General features: G+C 59.9%; 3 protein-coding genes across 10 annotated transcripts in view; all 3 read right to left on the reverse strand.

Annotated features, from left to right (window-relative positions):
• STX1A (syntaxin 1A) overlaps nt 1-6,715 on the reverse strand; it is a 37,067-nt gene extending 30,352 nt beyond the window's left edge. For both annotated transcript variants that reach the window (XM_062012110.1, XM_062012111.1), the window contains exon 1: nt 6,644-6,715. In XM_062012110.1, the coding sequence (XP_061868094.1) occupies nt 6,644-6,673 (30 nt within the window). In that variant the 5' untranslated portion in view covers nt 6,674-6,715. The remainder of the gene's footprint in view (nt 1-6,643) is intronic.
• A 4,991-nt stretch (nt 6,716-11,706) lies between these two features.
• On the reverse strand, nt 11,707-20,420 carry MKS1 (MKS transition zone complex subunit 1). Its single transcript, XM_062012200.1, is given in 18 exon segments — nt 11,707-12,142; nt 12,880-12,977; nt 13,052-13,134; nt 13,299-13,432; nt 13,800-13,907; nt 14,932-15,001; nt 15,660-15,730; nt 16,287-16,349; nt 16,812-16,854; nt 17,630-17,686; nt 18,004-18,112; nt 18,489-18,593; nt 18,895-19,023; nt 19,190-19,287; nt 19,679-19,834; nt 20,033-20,144; nt 20,146-20,256; nt 20,328-20,420. Coding segments are annotated over 18 exon segments (1,734 nt in total). The 5' UTR covers nt 20,408-20,420; the 3' UTR covers nt 11,707-12,035.
• Nucleotides 20,421-20,973: 553 nt separating this feature from the next.
• On the reverse strand, nt 20,974-25,737 carry BCL7B (BAF chromatin remodeling complex subunit BCL7B). 7 transcript variants are annotated; one of them, XM_062012204.1, is made up of 6 exons: nt 25,605-25,737; nt 25,162-25,237; nt 24,348-24,444; nt 23,845-24,030; nt 23,602-23,681; nt 20,974-21,264 (listed from the first exon to the last, which is right to left on the reverse strand). In XM_062012204.1, exons 1-6 carry the CDS (start codon nt 25,694-25,696, stop codon nt 21,163-21,165), a joined length of 633 nt encoding a protein of 210 aa, XP_061868188.1. In that variant the 5' UTR covers nt 25,697-25,737; the 3' UTR covers nt 20,974-21,162. The 7 variants fall into 7 exon arrangements, with proteins under 7 accessions (XP_061868188.1, XP_061868187.1, XP_061868191.1 ...); XM_062012203.1 differs by having other exon boundaries at nt 20,974-21,297; XM_062012207.1 differs by lacking the exon at nt 20,974-21,264 and adding an exon at nt 22,328-23,225 and having other exon boundaries at nt 23,845-24,015.
• Nucleotides 25,738-26,270: the final 533 nt, after the last annotated feature.

Here is a 26,270-nt window from a genome sequence, read left to right on the forward strand (position 1 = left end):
CCCACAAGGGCCCAAATCCCTGAGGCCACAGCCTGGGCTCTGTGGGTTTTGACACAAGCACGCTGCTGATCAACTCAGTACCAAACAGATGACATCCCTCTGGTTCACACAGCCCTGGTCCCTCCTCAGGCACTTGCTGGGAGACAGCAGACGAGCACAAACCAACCAAAGAGACTCAAAGCTTCCTCTCCCCCAAAAAACCAAGCAGCAGCAGGCAGGGTGAGCTGTGGCAGAGTGTAACCAGGGCTCTGTTGTCTCATCAGAGGCTCCACATGGGCTTTAGCTCCTGCCCTCTCCTGTTAGTGTTGCAGATGAATGAGGCCATACCCAGACGCATCTGTGGAGCTGGCACAGGCAGCAGAGCCGTGCCAGGGCAGAGGAGCAAAGGGCTCAGGCACCACTGGGTACCTCTGCATCCCAGGGGACTGTCATCTCCCCACTGACCCTTTCCCAGGAGACACCCAGTGAGAGGCAGCGAGCTCCAGCCCTGCCTCCAGCCACCACACAGGGCTGCGGGCTCCAACGCCAGCCACTGCCTCCCAGCCTCAGCACAGAGCACGAGCCTCACCCCAGCACAAGGAAAAGGCCACAGCAGCTGCTGCCCACCTTTCAGGGACCATCAAGTTAAGCAGAAAAGGCCTCATCCCTCAGAGCTGCAGGGTGCTGCTCAGCAGCTTTGCCTCCAGCCTGAATCTGGTGTTTTCTTTTTGACTTACTGGACACCTCCACACCCATCTGCCCAGCCTGGGAACCTTGTGCCATCTGGGCTTTGGCTCCCTCCGAAAAACAACCAGCTTTCCTCTACCAAACCCAGAGTGTCCCGTGGGATGCCCAGCAGAAGGCTGCTCTGGGGGGTGGATGCTCTGGGGGGTTGCTCTAGGGGAGATGCTCTGGAAGGGGATGCTCTGAGGGGGGATGCTCTGAGGGGGTTGCTCTAGGGGGGATGCTTGGGAGGGGATACTCTCTGAGCAGCAGTGGGTCATGGCCAGGACCATGTCCCCAGGGGAAGCAGCACACAGGGGTCCCAGCACCACCAGTTGCATTGCTCCCCTGCCCAAGCCCACGAGCCAGGGCATCGCCGCAGCAGCTCGTTCCGTGTGGCTGTTGCACGTTGCTGAGGAGGAGGAGAAGGCCAGAATAACTCAGTAGGAAGCTGCACTGAGATCTCAGCCATCTTAAAAAGCCTACAGGACACAGATCAGAGTGTATGGATACACAGATCCCTGGAAACAGGCCCAGCTCTGAATGGAACAAGGTTCAAAGCAACCACAGGTCTCCCACCCACCCAACTGCCACCACCCTCCTCCAGGAAGGCTGAGTCGACCCTTCACACCTTTGGGTTTGGTTCAGTGCTTCACAGCAGCCAAAATAAGCTTTTCCTCAGGAGCTGAGAGGCAGAAATCCTGCTCCAGAGGGTTTTCAGGGAGTTGGTGTCAAGACTGAGGACAAGGACAGCAGAAGGGTCTGAAGAAAGACACTGAGGGGCTGCAGCGTGGCCAGAGCCGGGCACAGAGCTGGGGAAGGGGCTGGAGCACAAGGGTGCTGGGGAGGGGCTGAGGGATGGGGGTGTTCAAGTTGCCCCAGGAGAGGTTGAGATTGGCTGCCCAGGGAGCTGGGGGAGTGCCCAGCCCTGGAGGGATCCCAAAGCCGTGGAATGAGGTGCTGAGGGCTGTGGGGTCGTGAGGGGAGGGGTTGGACTTGATGATCTTAACGGTCTTTTCCAGCTTAAACGATTCTATGATTCTCTTGGGAGAGTCCTGGGGATCTGACCCACTTGAGACCACAGCTACAGCCTCCCTCGTAGCAGCTTTGCAGACTAGATAGACAGCACAGCTCTGCAGAAGAAGAATCTGGGTATTTTATAGCACACAGGCCTCAGCTCTGATACTTCTGCTTCCAGCAGCCACCAAAAGCAGCCCACACTTCCCACTAACCACTTTTCCATAAATGCAAGTTCAAGGCACCAATGACTTCAGCACTCAGCACCATCTGAGTGAGTCAGGAGGCATTTCCAACTTCCAACACCAGCAGTGCAAGGGAGAACAAGATTAACAAGAGTTTTGTCCTTAGGTGTTGGGTTTCATTGCTGTAGCATTACGTTACCGACCCCTGGCACACAGCCCAACCCCTTCATCAACACTTAAGCTCAGTTTTAGAAGCAGGCAGGTAAAGTTCCACTTAAAAACAAAGGTGCCACCAGCCCTGCAGAGGGCAAGGAGCTGAGCTCAGCCAGCTCCTGGGGCTCCAGCTCAGGGGCAGTACTGTGCTGCACTGGAAAGGTGCTGATGCTTTCCAGTCAAACTTGCAGTCATGGCTGAAAAGTAACTTGGGTGGAAAACACCAGTGAGACTTCACTCAGCTGAAGTTAAAGTGGATTCACAGAGGGGTTCTCATCACAGCCCACACCCAAGGACACTTGGCCAAGCCAGTCAGCTGAAGCTGCTTGCACAGGGTCAGCATCAGTCCTGCAAAGCTGAGCTCTAAGAAGAACCTTCCTTCCTGACCTGATGCTTTCAAACACCTGGTGTGGAGAAGGCAATGGAGAAGTGGTAGAGAAGGGCCAATGCCTCCAGCCTGCAGGAACAGCAGCAGGTTCACACCATCACTTCCCAACTACTTCTGCATCCCATGCCAGCATCACATGCAAACCCTTATGGGCTGCACCACCAGCAGCGTGGAGACACGAGAGAGGGGATGCTCCCCGTGTGCTCTGCTCTCCTGAGACCCCCAGAGCCCTGCCTCCAGCTCTGGGCTGCCCAGCACAAGACAATGGGTTTAAACTGAGCAAGGGTGGGCTTAGGTGGGACATAAGGAACGAATGTTGTACCATGAGGGTGGTGGGATGCTGGCAGAGGGTGCCCAGACAAGCTGTGGATGCCCCATCCCTGGAAGTGCTCAAGGGCAGGTTGGATGGGGGTGTGGGACATGTCCCTGCCCAGGGCAGGAACTAGATGATCTTTGAAGGTCCCTCCCAACCCAAACCACTGTGTGAGCCCAGGACACACCACGTGCCACAGCTTGCAGCCATCCATCTGCTTCCCCACTTGGGGAGTAGGCAGTGCCCCCTTCTCAGCCCCCAGCCCTGCTGCTGGCACAGACACAGGCAGCCTGTGCACATCACCCTGCCCTCCTTCCAGCTCAGCAAAACTCTGCTCCCTGTGTATCCAGAGCTGCCTGGGACTCTGCTCCTGCCCAGCTGAAGACATCCCCATTGCCTTTGTGCCTGGGCTGCTCCTCACACAGCATCACTCTGGTTCTGCTTCCCAAGCCACTGTGTTCTCCTTCCCCTCCCTGTGCATCTCCTCCAAGCAGAACCCCACAGCTGCCCAAGGACACTGAGCTGTCCCTCACTGCAGGTTTGCTCAGGTCACCCTCCAGCCAGGCCATTGCCACACAGTGTCCTCCTGGGCTCCCTCTCCTCCTTGTTTTGCTCCTACACATGCTTTCCTGGAAGCAGCAGCTGATCCCAGTGCTGAGCCTCAGGAGCCCTGCTGTGCATGTCCTGCCTGCACTGACCACCCTGCTTATTTCCCAAGAAATCTCCTTAGTGGGGAGATCCACAGGAAAACAAACATTTGTGCAGCTCCTGAGCAGCTCACACAGAGACACCTGCAGCTAAAACCACTGCAAGTGGTGTGAGCCCCTTCGGGCTGAAGCCTTTTCCCACACCCAGCCCACAGCCACTGCACGTGGCTCAGGAGCCCAGCAGCAGCCAGGGTGCAGCCCCAGGCTTCAGCAAGCAAAGCATTTCTGCATTTCAGGGGGACCACCAAGCCCCTGCTGGGACCTTGAGCTCTCCAGCACACAACTGGTCCCACCACACAAGGTCTGTGCCAAGGGAAAACGGGAAATTCCAGGTCCAAACCGCCTCCCTGCTCCTGTCACCACTCTGGAGAAGGTCCTTGTCACACTTCTGCCAGCACTGCGACCTGCCAGGCCTGGACACTGGCCCACGAGTGCAGTGGCCTTTGCCAAACCTCTCCCCACAGCCTCTGAAGCCATTCGGGCAGCATCCACCTCAGCATCTCAAGGAACACTCCCATGGTGTGACTGCAAGGTGACACCAGGCAAGAGCTGCCTGGCAGGGAACGGGCAGAGCCTCTGTCAAGTGAGAAATGGTGTTTCCCAGCCCAGCTAGAGCCCAGCAACTGCTACACACACCAGAACCCTGTAACCATTGGGAAAACTGCTAATTGGCTGCATGAAACGTTGGCAGCAGAGTCTCATCCTCCCAAAATCACCCAGCCACGTGTTTCTCAATGGCCAGTGATGCCAAGTGCATGGAGTTCCTCCAGAAACAGCAACCCTGGCCCAAACCAGCCAGGTCCACCCAGCCACCGACCCCCAGCACCCACCCAGACTCCTTGTCCCCTCAAAGGCTCCTGTCCTGGCCCAGACTGGTCTAATATTCCCTCAAAGCCTCCTGTCCTGGCCCAGGCAGCCTCCCACAGCAGCCTGGCACCATCTCACTGCTTCAGCACCGGGAAGCAAGTGCAGGGAAGTGAGTGTTGCCGGAAACAGGGTGCTGGGGAAGGGAAGGGAAGGGTTTTTACCATTCCTGGCAGAATTCAGACACTATTACAGCAGGAAGAAGCTGGCCCAGGCTCCTAACGAGGCTGACTACTGGCAGCACGGGAAACAACCAAGCCCAAACGCTTTCTCCAGCCCATCCACTGCAGCACCTCGCTCCTCCCAGATGCCCACCACCACCACCAAGGCTGGGCAGCCACGACCCCCACAGCCCTGCCAGGCTCTGCTCCAGGGCACCCAGATGCTCCACACCAGACCTTCACTGCCAGGAGCTCCTGGGTGCAGCAGGGAGCCCTGGGGAGGATGCTGCACCCTCCAGCATTTGGCTGCTGAGTGAGGAGCAGCAGCAGGAGCGAGACAAACCCGCATTTGCTTTTTCTTAAGGAGTATTTAAAGGCAGGGAGAGCTTTCCACGGCTTCTCAGCCAGCACTGCCTGCCAAGAGGACATTCACGGCGCTGCTTTTGTACTATTATTATTAAGGAGCCTATTTTCCAATCCTGTTTCACAGCCTGAGCTGTTGGTGGAGAAAGAGCCCCCTGTTTGGGTGCTTTCCAGGCGCTGGGCGGCGCGGGGAGGGGGCCCTTGTTCTTTATATAGGCCCTTCCTCCTTCAGCAGCCACAGCCACCCCCTTGGCCCCTCGCTTGCGTCACCCCAGCTCCATCCTGAGCCAGATTCCCACACGAAGCAATCGCAGTGGGGGCTCTGCCTGGGCACCCACCGTCACCCCAGCTACCCGGGATGGAGCACAGACACACCCCGCTGTCGCCCCCCTCATGCACCCCCAGCACATCCCAGGCAGCTCAGCAGACCCGAGCATGAAGCAATAAACCAAGCAACCCACCCACCCCAGTGAAAAGCAGCAAAGCACACACTGGGGTGACGGCACAGGGCGGGACGCTGGATGCTGGAGCATCGCTCGGGGGGTTTCAGACACTCAGCCACCCCCCCGGGACATCCCCACTGTCCCCCACACCCCTGAGCCCAGCCCTTGGGGGTGCAAGGGGTGGCCCAGTGCCCCCACAGCCGCTTCTGCAGCCCCCAGCACACGGGGGGTCGGGCAGCACACGGGGGGGGGTCCAGCAGCACACGGGGGGGGGGGGGGGGGTCGGGCAGCACATAGGGGTCCAGTAGCACACGGGGGGGGGGCCGGCAGCACACGGGGGCCGGCAGCACATGGGGGGTCGGGCAGCACACGGGGGGTCGGGCAGCACACGGGGGGTCGGGCAGGCAGCACACGGGGAGGGTCCGGCAGCACACGGGGAGGGTCCGGCAGCACGGGGGGGTCGGTCAGGCAGCACATGGGGTCCGGCAGCACACGGGCAGCGAGGGGCTCGCAGCTGCCGCCGGGGCTCCACCGCCCAAAGCCCCATCACCCGCGGGGGGTCCCGAGGGGACACAGTGCAGGTATCACCGGGCGCCCGACACCCCCGAGGCCTCGGCGGGACCCCCGTGGCCGGCGGCGGCGGGGCCCGGGCGGCGCGGAGGGAGCCGGGCTGTGCCCGCGGGCACCGGGCTCACGGCCCCGGGCTCTGCCCAGGCCGGATGACATCAGCAGGGCCGGGAGGATGAAAAAGCAAAACGGGAGCAGAACGGGGCGGGAGGAACCGACACGGGCACGGTGTGGCCCGGCCCGGCCCTGGCGCCCGCGGGCATCCCCGCCCGCAGCATCCCGCCGGGCGCTGCCCTTCCCGCGCCGGCCGACAATCCATACCGGCCTGCTGGCTGGCTTTATTCGGGGAAGGGGGGCTCTGAGCCGGCTGGGCCCGCGGGCAGCCGGGCCCGGGGCGATGGGAGCCCGGGGCAGCGCCCGCCCGGCGCCGGCCGAGGGGAACCGGAGCGGCCGCGTAGGCGGCGCGACCGGGGCTGCAGGGGATGAGACGCCGGCCCGGGGGACCCCGGTCCCGCCGCAGCACCCCCGGGAGGGTCCGGCCTGAGCCCCCCTCCCGCCGCCCGACCTCCCGCGCTCGGGGCACGGCGGCGCTCGGGGCTGGGGGGGGCGGCGAGGCGGCGCCGGAGCAGGGCCACAGGCGCTGGCCGGACCCGCACACACACCGCACACACACGCGCGCCCCCCTTCCCCACCTCCCGCCGCGGCCGGGCCCCCACTCACGGCACGCAGCTCCCCGGTCCGGTCCTTCATCCTGCACGGCCGCCGCTGGCTCCGGGCGCCGCGGGGAGGGGCGGCCGCCGCGCATGCGCCGGGCGGGCAGGGGCCGGGGGGGCCGCGGGGCGGGGGGGCGCGGGCACGGCCGGGGGTCGCGGGGACGGGGGACGGGGACGCGGGGCCTCACACCGGGGCGACGGGAGAGGAGGGATATCGCGGGCGGGCTGACACGGCGGTGCCGGGGCTCAGCCGGGGCGCTGTCCCGGGGGGCACACAGCAAGGAAGCCCCCGCTGCGGCTCCAGCTGACACCGCGGTGTCGGGGCATCGGCAGGAGGGGCTCATGCCAACCCCTGTCAGGGCTCCAGCAGGCCGGTTCCTGCTTTGGGGTGAGCTGGCAGTGTTGGGGGCAGCCCTGTGCCCCCCCTTTCCCAAGGACAGACCAGGAACGGGCCCCCGCCCGGCCCAGCCCATACCCGCACAGCCCTGCTTGCACAGCTCTGCCTGCACGGTGCTGCCTGACCACCCATCCCATCCCATCCCATCCCATCCCATCCCATCCCATCCCATCCCATCCCATCGCTGCTGTGCTCCACGGTCTGCAGAGCACAGCTGAGGCGTGTCAGCAACGGGCTCAGCGGGAAGGGAAGGGAAGGGAAGGGAAGGGAAGGGAAGGGAAGGGAAGGGAAGGGAAGGGAAGGGAAGGGAAGGAGAAAGGGAAGGGAAGGGAAGGGAAGGGAAGGGAAGGGAAGGGAAGGGAAGGGAAGGAGAAAGGGAAGGGAAGGGAAGGAGAAAGGGAAGGGAAGGGAAGGGAAGGGAAGGGAAGGGAAGGGAAGGGAAGGGAAGGGAAGGGAAGGGAAGGGAAGGGAAGGGAAGGAGAAAGGGAAGGGAAGGGAAGGAGAAAGGGAAGGGAAGGGAAGGGAAGGGAAGGGAAGGGAAGGGAAGGGAAGGAGAAAGGGAAGGGAAGGGAAGGGAAGGGAAGGGAAGGGAAGGGAAGGGAAGGGAAGGGAAGGGAAGGGAAGGAGAAAGGGAAGGGAAGGGAAGGAGGAAGGGAAGGGAAGGGAAGGGAAGGGAAGGGAAGGGAAGGGAAGGGAAGGGAAGGGAAGGGAAGGGAAGGGAAGGGAAGGGAAGGGAAGGGAAGGGAAGGGAAGGGAAGGGAAGGGAAGGGAAGGGAAGGGGTTGCCAGCGGGGCTGGGGTCGGCCTGGCGGGCCGTGTGCAGCGCTGGGGCGCGGCGCCCCCTGGCGGCCGCAGCGGGGACCGTGCACCCCCCGGAGCCCCCCGGAGCGCGGGTACAGCAGCACCTTGTACCCCCGGGACAGCTCGGTACAGCCCGGGACAGCAGCACCTTGTACCCCCGGGACAGCCCGGGACAGCCCGGGACAGCTCGGTACAGCCCGGGACAGCAGCACCTTGTACCCCCGGGACAGCCCGGGACAGCAGCACCTTGTACCCCCGGCACCTCAGTACCAAAGGAGTTTCTCCTCCTGGGCCAGGAGCACTGCCCGTGTGCCAGTTTATGTCCATTACTCCTTGTCCTGGCACTGGACACAATAGAAAACAGACTGGCCCCATCCTCTCAGTACCCAGCCTTTAGGTATTGCTGAGTCCCCCCTCAGCCTCCTCTCCTCCAGGCTGAGCAGCCCCAGGTCCCGCAGCCTCTCCTCGTGAGACACCTTCCAGCTGCCACTGCTCAGCGTTCCAGGCAGATCTCCAGCCCTCCAGCTGCCAGAGCAGGGATCCCTGCTCAGCAAGATCTGCTCAGCACCTTCCCCCGTGCCAGACACTGAGCCTGCCTCTGTCTGAAGTACCCTTCACAGGAGCCTCCCAAACAGACATTTCCCTGCTCTCCACAGAGCCCCACAGGAGCCCCTGTTCCCACTCTGTAACTTCCCTGCCTGCTACACAACAGCTTTTCCCATTTCCATACCAACAGCCTGTACCTTCAGGCAGCCCCTGTGCCCATCCATCCTTCCCTCCATGCTGGGTGCCACCCCTCACCTTGCACAGGACTGAGAGAGCTGCAGGAGGTTTGTTGTGTGGCAAGAGCAGAGACACCTCTGACCCCAAGAACTGAGACAGGGCTGCAGGGAGCCCCACTCCCTGAGAGCCCTGCAGACACAGGGAGTGGAGGAGGCTCAGGCAGCTCTTTATTCATGCTGCAAGCAACAGGGACTGCAGAGAAGGCAGAGCCACACTTGAGTGGAACAGCACTTGTGTCTGCAGCACTTGATGTGTTCAGGAGCAGTCAGGTGAGTCAGGCAAACGCAGCACAGAAGCCCCAGCGTCCCACACACTGCACTCACCCAGGAGGAATGACACAGGTATTTTGAGGGGGGGCTGCAGGATGGCTGTGAGGGCTGCAGCTCATCTCAGATCCAGCCTGCTGTTTGTGAGGACTTGCCTCCATCAAGGCTGGACTGTGATGGAGGGAAGAGCTCAGACATGCAAAACAAGGAGGTGCAGAATTCATCCTCACCACAAGTGCAGAGAAAAGCAAACCCTTGGCCTTGAGTGAGGCTGACTGCAGACATGACTGACATCCTGAGCCCTGCCAGGCTGCACATGACACAGGAGAGGGAGCTGCATGACTTAGGGCTTGGCTGCAGCTCAGAAAACACCTGAGGCCATTCATGGTCTGGAGCACAAGGGTTCTGGGGAGGAGCTGAGGGAATGGGGGAGAAGAGGAGGCTGAGGGGAGGCAGCAGCACTCTCTGACACTCCCTGACAGGAGGCTGCAGGGAGCTGGGGGTCAGGCTCTGCTCCTGAGTGACAGGACAAGAGGAAATGGGCTGCAGCTGCCCCAGGGGAGGCTGAGGCTGGAGCTGAGGTAGAACTGTTTCCCTGAGAGGGGTGTGAGCCCCTGTGCCAGGCTGCCCAGGGAGCTGGGGCAGTGCCCAGCCCTGGAGGGATCCCAAAGCCGTGGGGCTGAGGTGCTGAGGGGTCAGTGCTGGGCTGGGCAGGGTGAGGGCAGGGCTGGGACTGCAGCAGCTTCAGGGGCTTTAACAACCAAAATTATGGTGTGATGCTCTGAATTTGCAGCCACTGCTGCCACCTCAGGAACACTATTCCCTTTGGAAGGGAACACTCTTCCCTTTGGAGGCACAAGACAGAGATCCTGGAGCAGCTGCCAGGAGTAATGTCGAGGAACAGGCTGGAAAGCTGTTGGTGGAGGGCAAAGCCCAGAGCTGCTGAGCACAGCAGTGCTGAGGAAGCCAGGGAGGTTCACTCCATGCCAGGAACACAGGCCAAGCCTTCAGAGATGGGAGAGAGGAGTGAGAGGCAAGGCAGGGATGAGCTAATGGAGCTGGGACACTCCACACCCCTCTCCCCTGTGCCAGCAGGGAGATGCTGGGGAGGCGAGGAGCAGTGAGGACAGGACACACCACCTCAGCCACCAGTGGGTCCAGATGACAGTGGCATCCCCAGAGCCCTAAGAGAGCATCACAGATCTCAAAAGGAGAGTAGCAGCAGAGAACAAGATGTCACAGGCACTGGCAGTGTGGGACAGGGACTCCCCAGAGAAACAATAACCACCTGGCAGGAATCACAGCTCCCTCCTCCTCACGCCTCCAGCAGCAGCCTGACACAGGCTTTGCTCAGCTCCTGCACAAGCTGCCACCACCAGTTCCTCTGTACAAGGAAACCTGCTCCAGCCCCTTCCCCAGCTCTGGCCACGCTGCAGCCCCTCAGTGTCCCTGTGGCAGTGGGTGAAGGGCCCAGCACTGACACAGCCCTGGAGCTGCAGCCTCACAGGGCCCAGCACAGGGCCAATGAGCCAGAGAGGCCAGGCAGTGAGCACTGCAGACTCACTGAAGGCTTTTCACCCCAGGCACAGTGCGGGGTCAAGTCTCTGTGAAACGGGGCTGCATCATCCCAGAGCCTCAGAGCACACACACCTCAGAACTGGGGGCAACGTGCCTTCACAGCCATCACATCAAAAGCCTGAGTGGAGACCTGACTTGTGCACAAGACACATCATCCAGCTCCAGGCCAGGGCTGCTGTGCTCTGCTCACCAGAGCTCTCTAACACGAGCTGGCAGCTTCTTCCATCAGAGGAGGGGCAGCAGGGGGAAGGGGAGCAAAAATACTGCTGTAATGGAAATGGTCAGACACACTCAAGCTGCCAAACAGATGCAGGAATTACAACACAGGTCAAGGAGGAACAAACCCAGGGGTTTGGTTTTCCCAGTCAAGGCCAGAAGGGAGTGAGGAAGGGAGCAGAGCACAGGGAAGGGGGGACATTCAAACCATCTCACATCCCCTGCAGAGGATCCTGCAGAGCAAAAGGAGGAAGCCAGATTCCCATCTCACATTCTGCCTGTGAATCTAAACTCACAGACACATTCAGAGCTGCAGGATCTCAGCCTGAGATTTTTCTTCCCATCCCTTGTGTTGGGAGCAGAGAACACAAAGAGCTCAGCACTGTCAGTGTGTAGGTCACCTGGTCCTGAGCACTTGAGACAGGAACAAAAGCAGGGGGAAAGACAGGCCAAGACAAGGAGAAGAAACTGGCTAAAAAACTATGTACCCACAGCTTCCTCAGGGAGCAACAAAGTGTAGAGCAATCAGAGATGGAACAGTGAAGCACAGCTCAAATGAACAGCTTGAACAGTTCAAAGTTCAGCTGCTGTGCAAATGTTATAATCTGCTCTGGTTGTCTGCAGCCCATCCAGCCTCAGCCAAAGCCCTGCTCTGAGCTGAGGGGAATGTGTGTTCTCACCTGTGCTCTGGATGAGCAGAGCCAGAAATGCCATGGGCACATCCAAGGAAACACAGAATGTCCAGGATGCCCCTTTGCTCCAGTTCTGTTTGTCAAACATCGTCCCTTTGCTGTGGGTTCACGTGTGACATGGGACACAGAGCTCTCTCTAGGAGAGAATCAACCTTAAAGAACTGGGAGGGGCAGATTCATTTTACTATTGGCTGACCTACAGCTACAGATGCTGACAACCTCCATCAGCACTTGTGGAGAAGATGCCCACTCACTCCACTCAATCCCAAGCAGCACCCATGCCTTGGCTTCAACACCCCCCTCGGCTCTAAGAGGAAAAATAAGTTTATGAGGTGACCTGAAGTTGTTGTAATCATTTACTCTCCAACTCTTGACAAGGTGTTTCAGGGTTCACAAGCCCCAGGTCAGTGCTTTACAGTCTGCTCAGCAGCAATGGGAACAATGGGCTGTTTTGTTAGGGCCTGGTAACAAAATGCCTTGTGAAAATGGGGCTCTGTGGAAATGCTGCTTCTGGATGTGTGGATGTGTCACAGACCTTCCCTCACCCAGGGAAAGCAACAAAGGGCTTCAGATGCTTCCAGGCACCAGCACCGTGACTCCTGCTGAACACCACGGCCTTGTGCTGGAGAGAGGCAGGAGAATGGTCCCTGGCTGTGGGGGTGGTGGGTCAGGGGTCCTGTGCCTGGGGCAGGGTGGAGGCAGAGGTGCTGATGAGGTCCTGGGGAAGGCTGTCCCTGGCCTCCTGCATCCGGCGCCGTGCCCTCTGGAAAGCCTCTGCAACACAGAAGGGAGAGCAAGGCAATGCAGCAGCCAGCCTCAGGGATGGGCAGGGAGGAGTGTGTGCAGTGAGCAGCCTCAGGGATGGGCAGGGAGGAGTGTGTGCAGTGAAAAACAGCCTCAGGGATGGGCAGGGAGGAGTGTGTGCAGTGAACAGCCTCAGGGATGAGTCTGTGCAGTGAACACCATCTCTCCTGGAGCAGGACTCTCTATTACTAAGCTCCAGCAACAAAGCACCTGGCCCTTGCTGCTCTCTTTACTCATCTCTAGTGCTGTCTTTGCTCTGTGTGGAATGGAATAGAGTCAGAGCCTGTGCAGCAGCACCATGAGCTGTGCTCAGTGCCAGGCAGGACTGGGCACCCCAGTCTAGGCTTTGCCTTCACAGACTGGTCACGGGACCTCTAGAGTCCATCCAGCCCAACCCCCTGCTCAAGCAGGTTCCCCTCAATCAGGGGGCACAGGAACATGTCCAGGTGGGTTTAGAAACCTCCAGAGGAGCCTCCACACCCTCCCTGGGCAGCCTGCTCCATCCTGTCATCCCTCCACCTCCTGGGAGCTGATGCTTCCTGAAGTTTCCATCTCAGAACACTTTAACCTCTGCTATGGACTCAGAGATCTCATGGTGGGGGCAATTATCCCCACAGTAATGGCTTCTCCTGAAATATCCTGCCCAGTCTGTAAAAAGGAGGGACAAAAGTGAGCCAAAGCCAGGGGAATGACACTGAAAGCCCTACCCAAAACGTTGTAGACAGAGCTCTGCTGGCTGAAGCCTCCAAGCCGGTCCAGGACACTCTGCATGCGCTGCCTCAGGGTGCTGCTCTCCAGAAAGGCTCTGCACAGAAGCACAGCAGGTCAGGGCTGCCAAAAGCACAGCACAGGAACTGGAGCTCCCTGTGCTGCACTCACCTGGCCTGCTGCAGGCAGTGGAGCTGGATGGTGATGCTCCCAGTGCTCTGTGTACGGAAGCCCAAGCGACTCAGGTGCTCACCCTGCAAGGACAGAGCAGCCACAGGCAGGATCAGCCACAGCAAGCTGACAGTGCAGTGCTGGAGGAAGGTTTCACATACTCCATCAGGGCTCAGTCACACAGGAACTCACACACAAAGCTGCTACTGAGCAGCTGAGGGCACCATCTCCCTGCAGCTGAGCCCACCTTGAAGGTCGATGGTATCCTGGTGTAGGTGATGTCCTCCAGCTCAGGAGAGCCACCAATGAAGAACCTCCTCAGCTCAGCCACTGTCCCCAGCTCCACGGGGCGCCAGGTAGGGATGGTGAACCTGTAAGGACCTGGCCCAGGACAAGAGGACAGCTTAGCAGCTACAGCCAACAGCCTACTCAGTCACAGAGGACAGCATAGCACATGGGCACCAGCTCACCCCAACCACAGTAGGCTGGAAATGGAAAAGAGAGACCAACCCCCACCCCACTACAATCCCCTTTCAGGTAGCTGTAGAGAGTGCTCGTGTCTCCTCTCAGCCTCCTCTTCACATGATGTGTCTCAACAAGGCAGAATGGTGCAGGATGCATCAAATCCTCCTTTGCTGCCCCACAGACACAACTATCCCATGTGCAAAGGCAAAGCCTCCCCAGGACCAGCAGCACCCATTCCCAAGAGAAGCACTCAGTCTCCCAGACAACTAACCACAAGCTTTACCTGGAGATGCTGGCAGCACCAAGGAACCGTATCCCTCAACACGGTACCTCTGCCAGAAATCCAGGGACAGCACCTCCAAGTAGAGAACAGGCCACTGAGGGAGACTGTCTGCAAGGAAGGGGAGCAGAGCACAGCTTCAGGAGGGACACTATTGCAGAGAACAATTCTAAATGCCCAGCTCCAGCAGTAGGAAGTCCTTTCTGGATGTCTCCTATGACTGAGCTAGAGGAACAGGTCATTGCTTTCCCCTCTGAAAGCTGAACCCTCAGACTTGAGGCTGAAAACAGAATTGTTGGCAAGATGTTAAACATTTGGGGGAAGTTCTTTTCAGAGCAAGTCCAAGCTCATTCCTCAGTTACCTCTGAGCTGACAAGACAATCTTTTGTGAGTGATCTGATGCCAAACAGGGGAACCTTTTTATCTCTGACCTTCCCCACCATTGCTGGGGGGTTACTGACTTGAATCCTCCTACAGCTCTCCATCCATTTTCTCTGTCCTATGGTGAAACAAACTCCTGGTGTCTATTCTAGGCTGAAAATTCAGGAGTGCTGGTTGAACACTCAAACCCAAATGCACACGTTGGATTCGAGTGGCAAGGCCTGTCACAAAGCTGTGCTCAGCAACTGCAGGAAGCAGCAGGAGCAGAGTGAAGCAGCAGGAGGAGGCAGCAGAGCAGCCCAGCTTAAAACAGAGCTGGGACTTTCAAAGTGACATAAACTACACAGAGATTACACAGGTCACTGAGTGTGTCTGCAAATGTAAGAGTCAGCAGAGGGTTTAGTTGTGCACACAAGAGCTGCCTGTTTGCTCTGCTGCAGGGTCCCTGGGCTCTGTGTGTACACAGAACAACGCTTTGACAAGCAAAGATCCAAGTAATATTGCAGCTGGATGAAGCTGACTACAGCCTGGAAGGAGGGCAACACCAAAGAACCCACACAAATGCTAATGCCTTGCTGGCAGGGCAAAGAGAGTGTGAGCCCACAGGCTGGGTGGTGACAGGGTGAAGCTTTGCTGAATGAGCAGCATTTCCCTTGGCTTAAATCTGTCCTCTCATCTTGGTGAGGGTCCCACATGTCAGACAGCAGGGTGCCTACACTGCCACCCAAAGACTCAGAGTAACAAGGAAACACACCTTCTGATTCATCCCCTTGGGTGAGGATCATGTCCAAGGTGAAGGGGTAGCAGAAGTAGGCCACGTCCTCCTAGAAAAGGAACAGGACAGAGATCAGGTTCCCAGACAAGAGAATCCATCACCAGCGTGGCAGAGGGCACAGGGAGACATGAACTCATGGCAGAAAAGCAGCATCATGTCCAAACAACATCAACCACATCCCACCAACAAAGCCCTGAGTGCATGGTGGAGCTGCATTTGCTGTCAGGTGACACACTGGTGGAACAGGCTGCTCAGAGCAATGAGGAAGGGGCAAGAGCAACACCTCAAGTGCCAACTGAGGCAGTTGTGTAACTGCTGCACTGCCACAGTCCAGGAGCAAAACACCTCAGTGGTGTTACTCCAATGCTCTATGAGAATTCCTTGTGCAATATGCAAAGTAGCTCACATAAAACACATTAAGAAGTTGATAAAACTCCCCTTTTGTAAGAGAGGAGCTGGAAACTGCCCTGGAACCAACTCCACCCCCCCCTGCCATGGGAGGAGTTGTTCTTGTTAAGAAATCAATGCAGAGACACAGTGGCTCCCTGGCAAGTGAAAGCAGGATGAGAGGAATCCCAGCCATGCTCTGCCCTTGTGAGGTGCTCTCAAGTCAGGCCCTTTGCTGAGCACATCTGCAGCTTGTTACCCATGTTCCACCTGCCACAATGCCTGTTCCAACTGCTCTGCAGCTCTGGAAGTGTCCTTACCCTGCCCACGGTCTTGGTGGCACAGATCTGTGTCACTCCTGACAGCTGCTGGGACACAGGGCTGGACCACTCTGGGAGGAGAATGGAAACACTATGGTGAATGCTTTGGGTGAGAGGGAGGACTTACAAAGGAGAATGTGAGTCCCAGGCCATAACCAGAGAGGGGAACCAGACACAGAGCTTCAGGGGAATTAAACATGCAGCAGGATGTTTGTGTTAGTGCTGGGAACCTTACTGACCACACACACTTGGTATGTTAGATGGGAACACCATGGTGAGCACTGACATCACATAAGGTCATTGCTGAGATGGAGAAGACAGGAAGGTTATTGTCTGCAGTGTAAGGAATGACTTGCTGCCCAGGGCAGGCTGCTGGACACCACCATCACTGCCTGAGAGGCCAGTGGGCCTCCACCTCCCAGCCCAATGTGGGAGAGAGCAAGAGGGGAAGCTGCTGCTTTCTCCCAGGCACAACTTCAGATCCAACAACTGAGCTCTGCATTTCCAGCAGACTGACCCCAGCCCTGACCTGCACTTTTACAGACTTCCAGCAGAGCTGATCTGCTGGAGCAGCCACAGCTTCACTCCTCCAGCTGCTGTGATGTGGCTGCAAACACGAATACTCACCGTTAGGCAGCTCCAGGAAGAAATGAACATAGAGGTTGTCATACTCATAGCCTTGAGCTGAAACTGAGAAGAGAGAATGAACTTCAGCTGCTGGCTTCCACACAAACTCCTCCAGCCCTCTCTGTAGACTTGTGGGAGAGTCAGCAGCAGTAATGGCAGGGCCAAGCAGCTGGAAGCTGGGAAAAGCCAAAGGTCTGAAGGAAGAGTCTGACTCTCAGAGAAGTGTCCTTCCCTAGAGCAGCCCAGTCCCCACACCACTGGCCAGAGCAGGGTGGGCACATGCTGGGAACTCCCCAACCTGCTCTCATTTTTCAGATCTGTGGGTCTCACTAGAGCAGCTGCAGGATTTGGAAGCTCATGTTAAATGCCAAACGAGGGAAAGAAAAGGAGGAAGGGAAGGGTTCTGGGGAGAGAATGACCTACTGTGGATCAGCCTGGGGTCCAACAGTCCCTGCAGCCCTCCCAAGCTCAGCCATCCCAGCAGACCCACATTTGCCCCTCTAGCTCCTGTTGCTGAGGACTCACCTATCTCCCCGTTCACAAACAGCCTCAGTGTGCCAGGAGCAGGCTGCAAGACAAACAGATAAACAAGAGCTCAGTGGCCCCTGCTGGAGGCTCACAGGGTCTCACACAGGTAATTCACAGGCATTTGCACACCAGTGACTGACCCTGCTGGCCACACAGCAGCCAGGACTCCTCACAGCCCTTTCCAGAAGTGAACAGTCCCCTGGAGAAAGGCTCCAGAAACACCAGAGTCCAAGACTGCAGGATCCACTATTCTGTACACCTTTCACAGGCTTGGAGATGGACACAAGAAGTCACCTGCAGATATCACAGCCCTGCTCCTGCATTTGCCCAAGGTGGAGGGAGTCAGGAGAGCATAGGATGAGCTGAGACACTCTCTGAAGTACAACTTTCACTCTTTGGCACACAAGACTTGAGCAGAAAAGAAGATTAGGGTCTGGGTGAGTCAGTGAGAAGGGAAACTGCAGGAGTCTGGGGGTGAGAGGGGCTGTTTACTTGAACAAAGTGGCACACAGATGTGTCTGACATTCAAGATTAAAACCCTCCTTCTGAAAATCTTACAGTCCTTCAGACAAAGAGACTGGAGCCTTCAGCACACTCTGCTGCTGCTCCAGCAGATGCAGGACGGGCCTCTGCAGGCCCTGGATTCATTGCAGCCTGTACCTTTTGACCCAGTTCTCTCTTAGAAGCCACAAGGTGAAAGCTGCCAACACCCTCCCCCAGAGTAAAAGAGTCTTTGCAGAGTGAGGTACCAAGGGCAGCCATGGTCAACAGTGTCCAAAGGCAGCAGGTCCCTGACAAGTGCTGCTGGTACTCACCATTTCAAACTCCGAGCCCACAAGGCCACTGAGGAATTCCTTGTGCCGCCCATAGAGCTGGAAACACAGACCAAGGAGGTTAGAGAGGGTGTCAGCTTTTACCTTTGGCAAAAGTTGGAATGGATATAACTGAAACCCAAAGTGTTGACAGGTTTAGGGCTTTAAATTGTTACAGCAGGTGTAGAGAGCACAGGAATGTACAGAACAAAGATGCCTCACTGCAGGGAGCTCCAGCTGAAGACACCTCCCCAAAGGCCAAGAGAAGCTCCCAAGAACCAGCAGATCTTAAATGACATGTTACAAACACACAGGCATGGACTGTGCAGGGCCCTTCCCACCCCCATCACTGGGGATTCTGTGAGGCTGCTGCTTACATCTCTGAACACAGACTGCTCACGTTCCTCCTCCTCTGGCTGCACCTGCACAGATGCATTCTCAATGGTGTATTTCCACACCTCCTGCTTCTCTCCATCCAGCTTGACCCTGCAGAGAAGGGGCACAGGCAGCAGCATCACCAGCTGTGCCATCCTGACATGGCAGCACCCCAGGGGCAGCACCAGCCCTCTCCTCACTCCCTGTCAGCAGCAGTTACTCAAAAAGGGAGGCTTGTGTGTGTCCAGCACATGCACAGCCTGGATCCCTAGGGACTGACCCAGAGGCCCCACACACCACACACACACTGACACCAAGCACACTACAGTCTTGCCTTAGAAATCTCTGGAATAAACCTGAGAAGTATCCCTCACTTGAAGTGCTGAGCTGCTGCCTGAAGGGTGACCAGGAAACAGCCACTTCAGCCCCCTGTGTGGGTCCCACAAAAGGTGACAGCCCTGTCTGTCCCCACTGTGACCCCACTCACCAGTAGGGTCCTTTGGTGCCACTAAAGTCAGGCTTCACTGTGATCACTCCATTGCCATCCACCTTGATTGTGCAAAGAACATGTTCATACTCCCTGTGGCCAAGCCTAATGGAAGACATCAAGAAACAGAGTCTAAAGACAGGCAAATCTCTTGCACTGGAACAGGCCCATGGGGGTACAGAAGGGAACAAACACACCCACACTTCCCCACGTTTGTTTCAGAAGCCTTTTGGAGGGATACACTCAGTTACCTCCCAACTGAGAAAAGAGGCAGAAGGAAACTGCAGCCCAAGTTACTGAGCTCTTGGAATTCCCTCCCCTGAGCTAATGGAAGAAATGGGAGATCTGAGCCAGGGCAGCTGGGTTTCCTGCTGGGGAATGAAGATCACTTCAGGAGTTTACTTACTTCCCATAAGGTCCCAAGTCCCCCATGATGTACATGGTCTGGACAGGAGTGTTAATCACATGATTGTTCTTTATGAATTCTTCTGAGGGCTCCCAGGTGATGATTTTTGACTTCAGAGAACTTCCATCTCTGTCAACAGAACAGCACAAGCCTCAGCTCAGCTCAGCCCAGCACGGGCAGCACCCAGCACCCCAAGAAGTCAGACTGCTGGTTTCCAGGTGTGACACAGCTCAAGGCACCAGCTTTCCACCAGGAAACCTGCACCAGAAAGCTCCAAGCCCCACTCTGCACTCACACTGGCTTATGTTCTTGTCTTCTCCTCCTCACGCTGGCCATCCTCTCTGCCAGATACGACGGCACCTCATGCTCTGAGTCAGTTACCTTCTGGCAGTACTGGAAGAGAGAAACAGACAGGAACTAGCTCAGCTATAACAGGACATCTTTCCCAAACACAGCTTCACTCTTGGAGGCCAGAACATGTGGGTGTACACACCCCCATGCAAGGACAAACTGCTGCAAGACTGTGGATCTCCTTTGCTGTTCTTGTGGCAAAGTACAGCTGAACTGCACCCAGCAGGTTACAGCAATGCTCAGGGCCAGCTCCCCCCAAGCTGCCCCTGCCCCTCATTCAGGTCGGTGGCAGCAGGTGAAGCAGCTTTGCAGCAGCAGCAGCGCCTTGCCCCTCAGGCAGGGGTCAGGATTGCTTCTGCACGGCCCAAACCCGACCCTGTTGCCCCTGCAGCATGCCTGCTGGCTGGGACGGGCAGAGCTGCGAGCTCAGTACCTCCTCCAGGTCGGTGAACCGGTCACGATCCGTGTAGGTGAAGATGCGACAGTTCCTCCTCCCTCCGGCCTTCTCCAGCTTCAGGATGTCCTCCCGGTACTGCCGGTCCAGCGGGGCCTGGCAGGCCGAGTCCTTCCCGTACAGACCCACCTCAAACTGAGAGCGCCGGCGGTCAGCACGGCCGCCAGCGCCGCCCTGCCGCGCACACTGCTGCTTCCAAAGGCACGGCGGAGGCGCAGCCGATCCCCGCGAAGCCCCGCGAACGGCCCCGGAGCGGCCGGAGCACGGCGGCTGGGCCCAGGCCCGCAGCGGCGGCTCCACCGGCGCCCCCCGCGCTGCCCCGCCGCTCCCCACCTGGCTGAACAGCTTCTCCTGCCACCCCACCTCCACCTCCTCCTCCTCCTCCTCCTCCTCGGGCGGGGGCCGGCGGGCATCTGCGGGAGAGCAGCGGGTGAGCCCCAGCGGAGGCGCCTCCCGGCCCGGCCCCGGGCGCGCACGTACCGGCGGCGGCGCGGCGGGACAGGCCCGGCAGCGCGGGGAGCGGCGGCCGCGGCGCCGAGACCCGCCGGACGCGGACCCTGCGGGGGGAGGGAGAGCGGTGAGCGCGGGGCCGGGGCCGCGGGGCCGCGGGGCCGGGCCGGGCTCTCACCGCAGGCGCAGGTTGCACACGGGGTCCCGGCTGCGGTACACGGCGGCGCCCGCGCGAGCGGCCCAGCGCGGCTCCGCCATGGCCGCGGCGTCTCCACGGACACGGCCGCAGCGCCCCCGCCGGCCGCCGCCCGCCCCTCCTCCGCCCCTCCGCTGCCCCGGGACGTGGCGGCGCCCGCCTGGGCCTCGGCGGCTCCGTGGCCGCGGTGAACCGAACCTCGGTGTCACATCCCTTCGTGTGAGCGTACCCGCGGCCTCCGGGATGGGGAGAGGGGGCTGGGGGTGTCCCCCACACCCATCCTCACATCCTCCTGGCTGCTGCCCCCCAGGATAACCCCAACCCTAACCCTAAATCTAACCTCAAACCTTAACCCCAACCCTAACCTCAACCCTAAACCCTAACCCCAACCCTAAACCTAACCTCAACCCTAAACCCGAACCCCAACTCTAACCCCAACCCTAAACCCCAACCCTAACCTCAACCCTAACCCTAATCTCAACCCCAACCCTAAACCCGAACCCCAACCCTAACTCCAACCCTAACCTCAGCCCAAACCCTAAATCCTAACCTTAACCTCAACCCCAACCCATTTACTGCAGAGGAGCACAAAGCTGGTGCTGTTTTCTCTGTCTGCTTTCAGCCTGGGCACACGTCAGTTGCCATTTATTTAGCTCTTAAAAACCCAACAGGGGAGTGAGAGATACTGGGAAGTGCACAGCAAACATTGGCAAAGCTCTGCCGACAGCTGGGATGTGAGACAGGGGAAAGATGTCACTGTGTGTGTTCTCAACAGGTCTGTGCAGCAGCAAGGGTCTGAAGAGCCGTCCTGGTGGCGTCAGGTTGGACACGGCACAGGATCAGCTGCCAGCTGACACGGGCTGTGGAGGCTCCTTCTCTGGACGTCTTCAAAACCCACCTGGACACGTTCCTGTGTGGCCTCATCGAGGTGATGAGAGTGAAGCTCAGGCTGCTGGTGATACAGACATTCCACTACGGACCTACCCCACCCCAGTGTGTGTGTGGCATGTGGGTACCGAGACTGTGTGGGGTGGTTGGAGTGGTTCTGACACTGCACAGGGAGCTGCAGCTCTGTGTGGCTCAGAGCTTGACCTACAGCCACAGCCCTGCTCTGCAGGAACATCACCCTTGGCCACTTCTAGTCCCTTGCCTTTCAGGGCTTGCTGTGTGGGAATATCTGTTGCTCAGCAACCAGCACTGCTTTGGGAGCTGAAGTGGTTCTGAAATGAAGTCTTCACCTCAAAAACCAAACCAAGGCAAGGTTCTGCACCCTGCATGGTGAGGGCTGAGCCACACACTGCCATGAAGAGCTCCTGGTGTTGCCTTTTCTGGTTGCAGGAGGCTCTCCTCGCTGAATCTCTCTCCTAAAGCTCTTTTCCCAGTATCTCCCAGCACACTGGGATGGTTCATTTTCAGATTACCCAGCAGCAGCCCCTGTCTGCCCATCCTGATCCTGCAGTGAGACACCATTGGAAGCACCTCATGGTTACACACAGCAGGGTGGGAAACACGGTGCCTGTGCCTCAGACTCACCCAGTGGAGTTAACAAAAGGGAAAATGCAAATACTGCTGTGCAAGCCAGAGAGAGCCCGTGGCCAAGCATCCCACAGCCAGCTGAGGGGGCTCAGCAGCGGGCTCTCAGCTATGGACCAACCCTCCCCAGCTCTCAGGGACAGGCTGCAGCTAGCAGCTCAAAGGGAGCAGCTCCCACCATCCCCTGGCTCCCTCAGAGCCCCCCAGACAGAGAACCATCATCCCCTGGGTCCCTCGGAGCTCCTCAGGCAGAGACCACCATCCTCTGGCTCCCTCAGAGCCCCCCAGACAGAGAACCCCCATCCCCTGGGTCCCTCAGAGCTCAGCTCATCCTTGCCGGGGGTGCAGGTGGGCACTGGGAGTGGCAGCGGCGAATCCCAGCGCTGCTGCCCGTTAGGACCGTCCCACCGCCCGCCCCCGTCCCGCCCCGTCCCGCAGACACCGGCCGCTGTTACTTCAAATAGTTTAATTTTAAAAATATTCTATTCAGTGCTAAAATAAGTTTCCATTCCAGGCGCGGCCGCGCCTCCGGCTGCGCCAGGCTCGATCACACACGGGACATGCAGTGGCAGGAGCGGGGCTGGGGCAGCAGCGCGGGGGGCAAGGAGGGCTCTGCGTCGGGTGGGGGGTGCTGGGGAGGGGGTAGCTGGGCCGGGCCGGGGGTCCCCCTGCTCTGCCGGCTCCGGGATGGGGGGGATGGGGGGCGGTCGGGCTGCCGACCCCGCCGGGATGGGGGGGGAGGTTCTGCCCCGGGGCGGGGGCTTTGCAGAGCGCGGGGCGGCCCCGGCCCTGCGCCCCGCGGGGGGAGCGCTGGCGGCTCTCCCAACACTCCCATGGCTTACACGTATTGCACGGCGTCCCAGCAGGTCCCCGCAAACACCCCCCGCGCGGCCCCCTCCCCACACGGCCCCCCGGGCGAGCCCTCTGCCAGCGCCCACCGAGAGCAGGGGAAGCCCCTGGGCAGCCCCCCGCCGCGGGACGGGGCAGCGGGGACAGAGGGAGCCAATAAATAGAGGCAAAGTCGCAGGTATGGTGGCAGCCCCGGCAGACCCGGGGAGCGCGGGGGAGGCTCCTGCCCCGGAGGGAGCGGGGCCGGGCAGGGCTGGGCAGGGCTGGGCTGGCTGGATGGATGGCGAGTGGCTGGAGCAGCCGGCCCCGGGGGAGGGGGAGGCCGGGGGGAAGCAGCCCAGCCCCCGGGAGGGCGGGCGGCTCTGCGAGGGGCTGGCGAAGGCGCGGTGCCCGCGGCAGGCCAGGCTAGCTCTCCGAGGCCGTGTGGCACACAGAGTTCTGATCGGCACAAAATCTCTTCAGAGGCGGAGCACTGGAGTCCTCCTCCTCTTCAGTTACCTGCAAGAGGCCGAGGTCAGGGGCAGGGCCAGCGGCTCAGAGCCACGCAGGCCCAGAGCAGGCTGTGTCAGGCCCAGAGCAGGCTGTGTCGTGCTGCAGGGACACGCTGGGCTTGTCTGGGAGGAAGCCTCGAGAATGGGAAGCAGCACTAGAAGCGTTGCTTTACTCCACCTCCACAGCCCTTCTTCACACCTTAACGCCTGCACTGAGGCAGGGGCCTGCTGGGGAGCTCCTGGAGGGCACCTGGGGACTGCTGAGCACTTGGGGACTGCAGAGCAAGTCCAGCTGTCAAGGTGATTCTGCTACGAGGGGCAGCACTGAGGGTGAAAGGGCCAAGCTGGGCATTAAGATGTGGTTCCAATCCCCCTTCCCTTACCTGAGTCTCAAGGGGGACTGGCTCTTCCTTTGTGAGAGTGGGAGGCTCATCTGCCACTTCCGAGGAAGGCAGGGAGGGCTCTGGGGAGGACAGAAGGGCTGATGAAGCACGGCAGGGCCCAGCTCCCTGGAGAGCTACAGCAGAACACACAAGTCTCTGCCACCCCACCCACTTCCAGCAGTCCATTGGTTACCCACCCCAGGCCCAGGCACCCACCCCCTCCCTCCCCAGCCCAGCACCCACCTTCCAGGGTCTCCTGCCCCAGGGTGGGTGGCTGCGAGTCGTCCGTGCGGAAGTCAGACGTGTGGGCAGGGCTCATGGACTCGCTCTGCTGGGGACTGGGGCTGGAGTTGGGGCTGCTGTCCACCTTGAGCTGGTAGACATCTGACAGGGAGCTCTGGTTGCTGTTCTCATCTGCAGAAACAGCACCTAGTGAAGAAGAGCACCTTGACCCGGGGGCACAAGCAGCCCTGAGAGCCGGGGTTGGAGGGAGAAGGAAGAACAGAGCCAGAGGCAGTCACAGAGTACAAGGGATTGGCTGTCACCCATCCACACAAAGGCTGCTGGCCACAGGACTCCCTGCCAGGACAGGGCTGGCATCAAATACACAACTGGCCCAGGGAAGAGGGGTCACACTGAAGACCTGCTCTTCCCAATGCACGTAGCCTATCTAAGCCAGCAACATCCCAGCTTCCCGAAGGCATTCAGGTCTTTCTCCAGCTTGAAGAGGGCTCAGCCAGACTCACCTTGGAACTCCAGGAGGAGAGAGGAGTTGGCAGAGGTGTCAGCTGGGAAGCCATTGGGTTCTCGAGCAGTGCTGCCACTGGATTTGGATTTCTCTTTCTTGAGGAGAGAAAGAAATGCAGAAACACAAGGTTAGAGGAGCTCCTCCCCTTATTCTCTGCCAGCAGACCACATGAATATCTTCCTGCAGGTCTTTTCTTCCCTTTTTGGGCACTTTTCTACCTGAGACCCAAAAAAACAGCTGAGAAGGGTCCAGAATCAAGAGTAAAATGAGGAGCTGACACCTGTCTCAGAGTGTCATTGTGGCTGGATGATGAGAGTCCCAGCCCTCCCCTCACCCTGCCCAGCCCAGCACTGACCCTCAGCACCTCGGCTTTGGGATCCCTCCAGGGCTGGGCACTCCCCCAGCTCCCTGGGCAGCCTGGCACAGTGCTGACACCCCTCTCAGGGAAACAGCTCTGCCTCAGCTCCAGGGCTGGGCACTCCCTGGGCACAGCCTGGCACAGGGCTGACACCTCTCTCAGGGACGCAGGTTTCCCTCATATCTGATCTAAACCTCCCTTGATGGAACTCGAGGCCGTTTCCTCTCGTCCTGTTGCCTGTCAGTTGCAGCAGAGCCCGACCCCGGCTCCCTGCAGGCTCCTGTGAGGGAGCTGCCGCGTCCCCTTCCTCCCGCCGCACACCCGCGTCCCTCAGCCGCTGCCCGCGGGCCTCGCCCCCCGCAGGGGCCGCAGCAGCTCCCGCCTGGGCCCGGGGCTCCCGCCACAGAGCGGCCCAGGCCGCGGGGTCCCGGCGCCGCGGGGTCCCGGTACCCACCTCCTTGCTGTCGGCCACCGGCACCCACTTGAATATCCGCAGCGACGTGTCCCCCACCGTCACCCATTTCTTCTCCCTGCGCGGGCGGAGCCGGGGCCGCGGTTACCGCGCCGACAAGCCCCGCCCCCCGCGCGCAGCGCCGCGATTGGCCCAGCCCCACGCCAATCCGCGCCGCGGCCCCGCCCCGCCCCTCGCCCCCTCGCCCGACGCTCCGATTGGTCCGCCCGCCCGTCGATCGCCCGCGCTTCCGGTTCCCCCCGCACCCCCGAGCGCAAGGCGCGAGGTGATTGGCCGCCGCCTCGCTATCGCCCGCCCACCGCCCCGCGCGGCGCGATGATTGGCCGCTCGTTACCGGAGCGCCTCCGCCGGCAGCCGTGTGCTCCGGTGATTGGCTGTGGGCCGGGCAGGCCCCACCCTCCCCCCCGCGCGGCCCCGCCTCTCACCATCTGCGGACGCGCTCGATGGCCGCCATCACTTTTTTGATGTCATCCTTGGCGCGGCTGCGGGTCTCGGCGCGCACCGAGCGGCCCGACATGGCGCCCGCAGCCCCGGCAGCCCCGGCTCCGCAGCGCGCGCCGCCCCCCGCCGCGCATGCGCGCGCCCCGCCCCGCGTCACGGCGCCGGCCACGCCCCGGGAACGGGGGAGCGGGCGGGGGCTCTGCGCATGCGCGGGGGGCGGGGCGTGACGCTGCCGCCGCCATCTTACCTTGGGGCAAGCGCCGCCCGGCGCTGGAGGCGGGTTCGGGCCTCGCGTCACCGCTGCGGCCGAACCGAGAGCCCAGCGCTCGGCCCCTCCCTGCCGGAGGGACACTGAGGGGCTGCAGCGGGGCCAGAGCCGGGCAGCGGGGCTGGAGCACAAGGGTGCTGGGAGGGGCTGAGGGAATGGGGGTGTTGAGCCTGGAGAAGTCTCTGCTCCCCAGCCATGAAGGACAGGACACGAGGAAACGGCCTCACGCTGCCCCAGGGGAGGCTGAGGCTGGAGCTGAGGCAGAACTGTTTCCCTGAGAGGGGTGTCAGCCCTGTGCCAGGCTGCCCAGGGAGCTGGGGCAGTGCCCAGCCCTGGAGGGAGCCCAAAGCCTTGGAGCTGAGGTGCTGAGGCTGTGGGTCAG

This window comes from Colius striatus, chromosome 20 (genome assembly GCF_028858725.1).
Source record: "Colius striatus isolate bColStr4 chromosome 20, bColStr4.1.hap1, whole genome shotgun sequence".
Taxonomy (NCBI): Eukaryota; Metazoa; Chordata; class Aves; order Coliiformes; family Coliidae; genus Colius; species Colius striatus.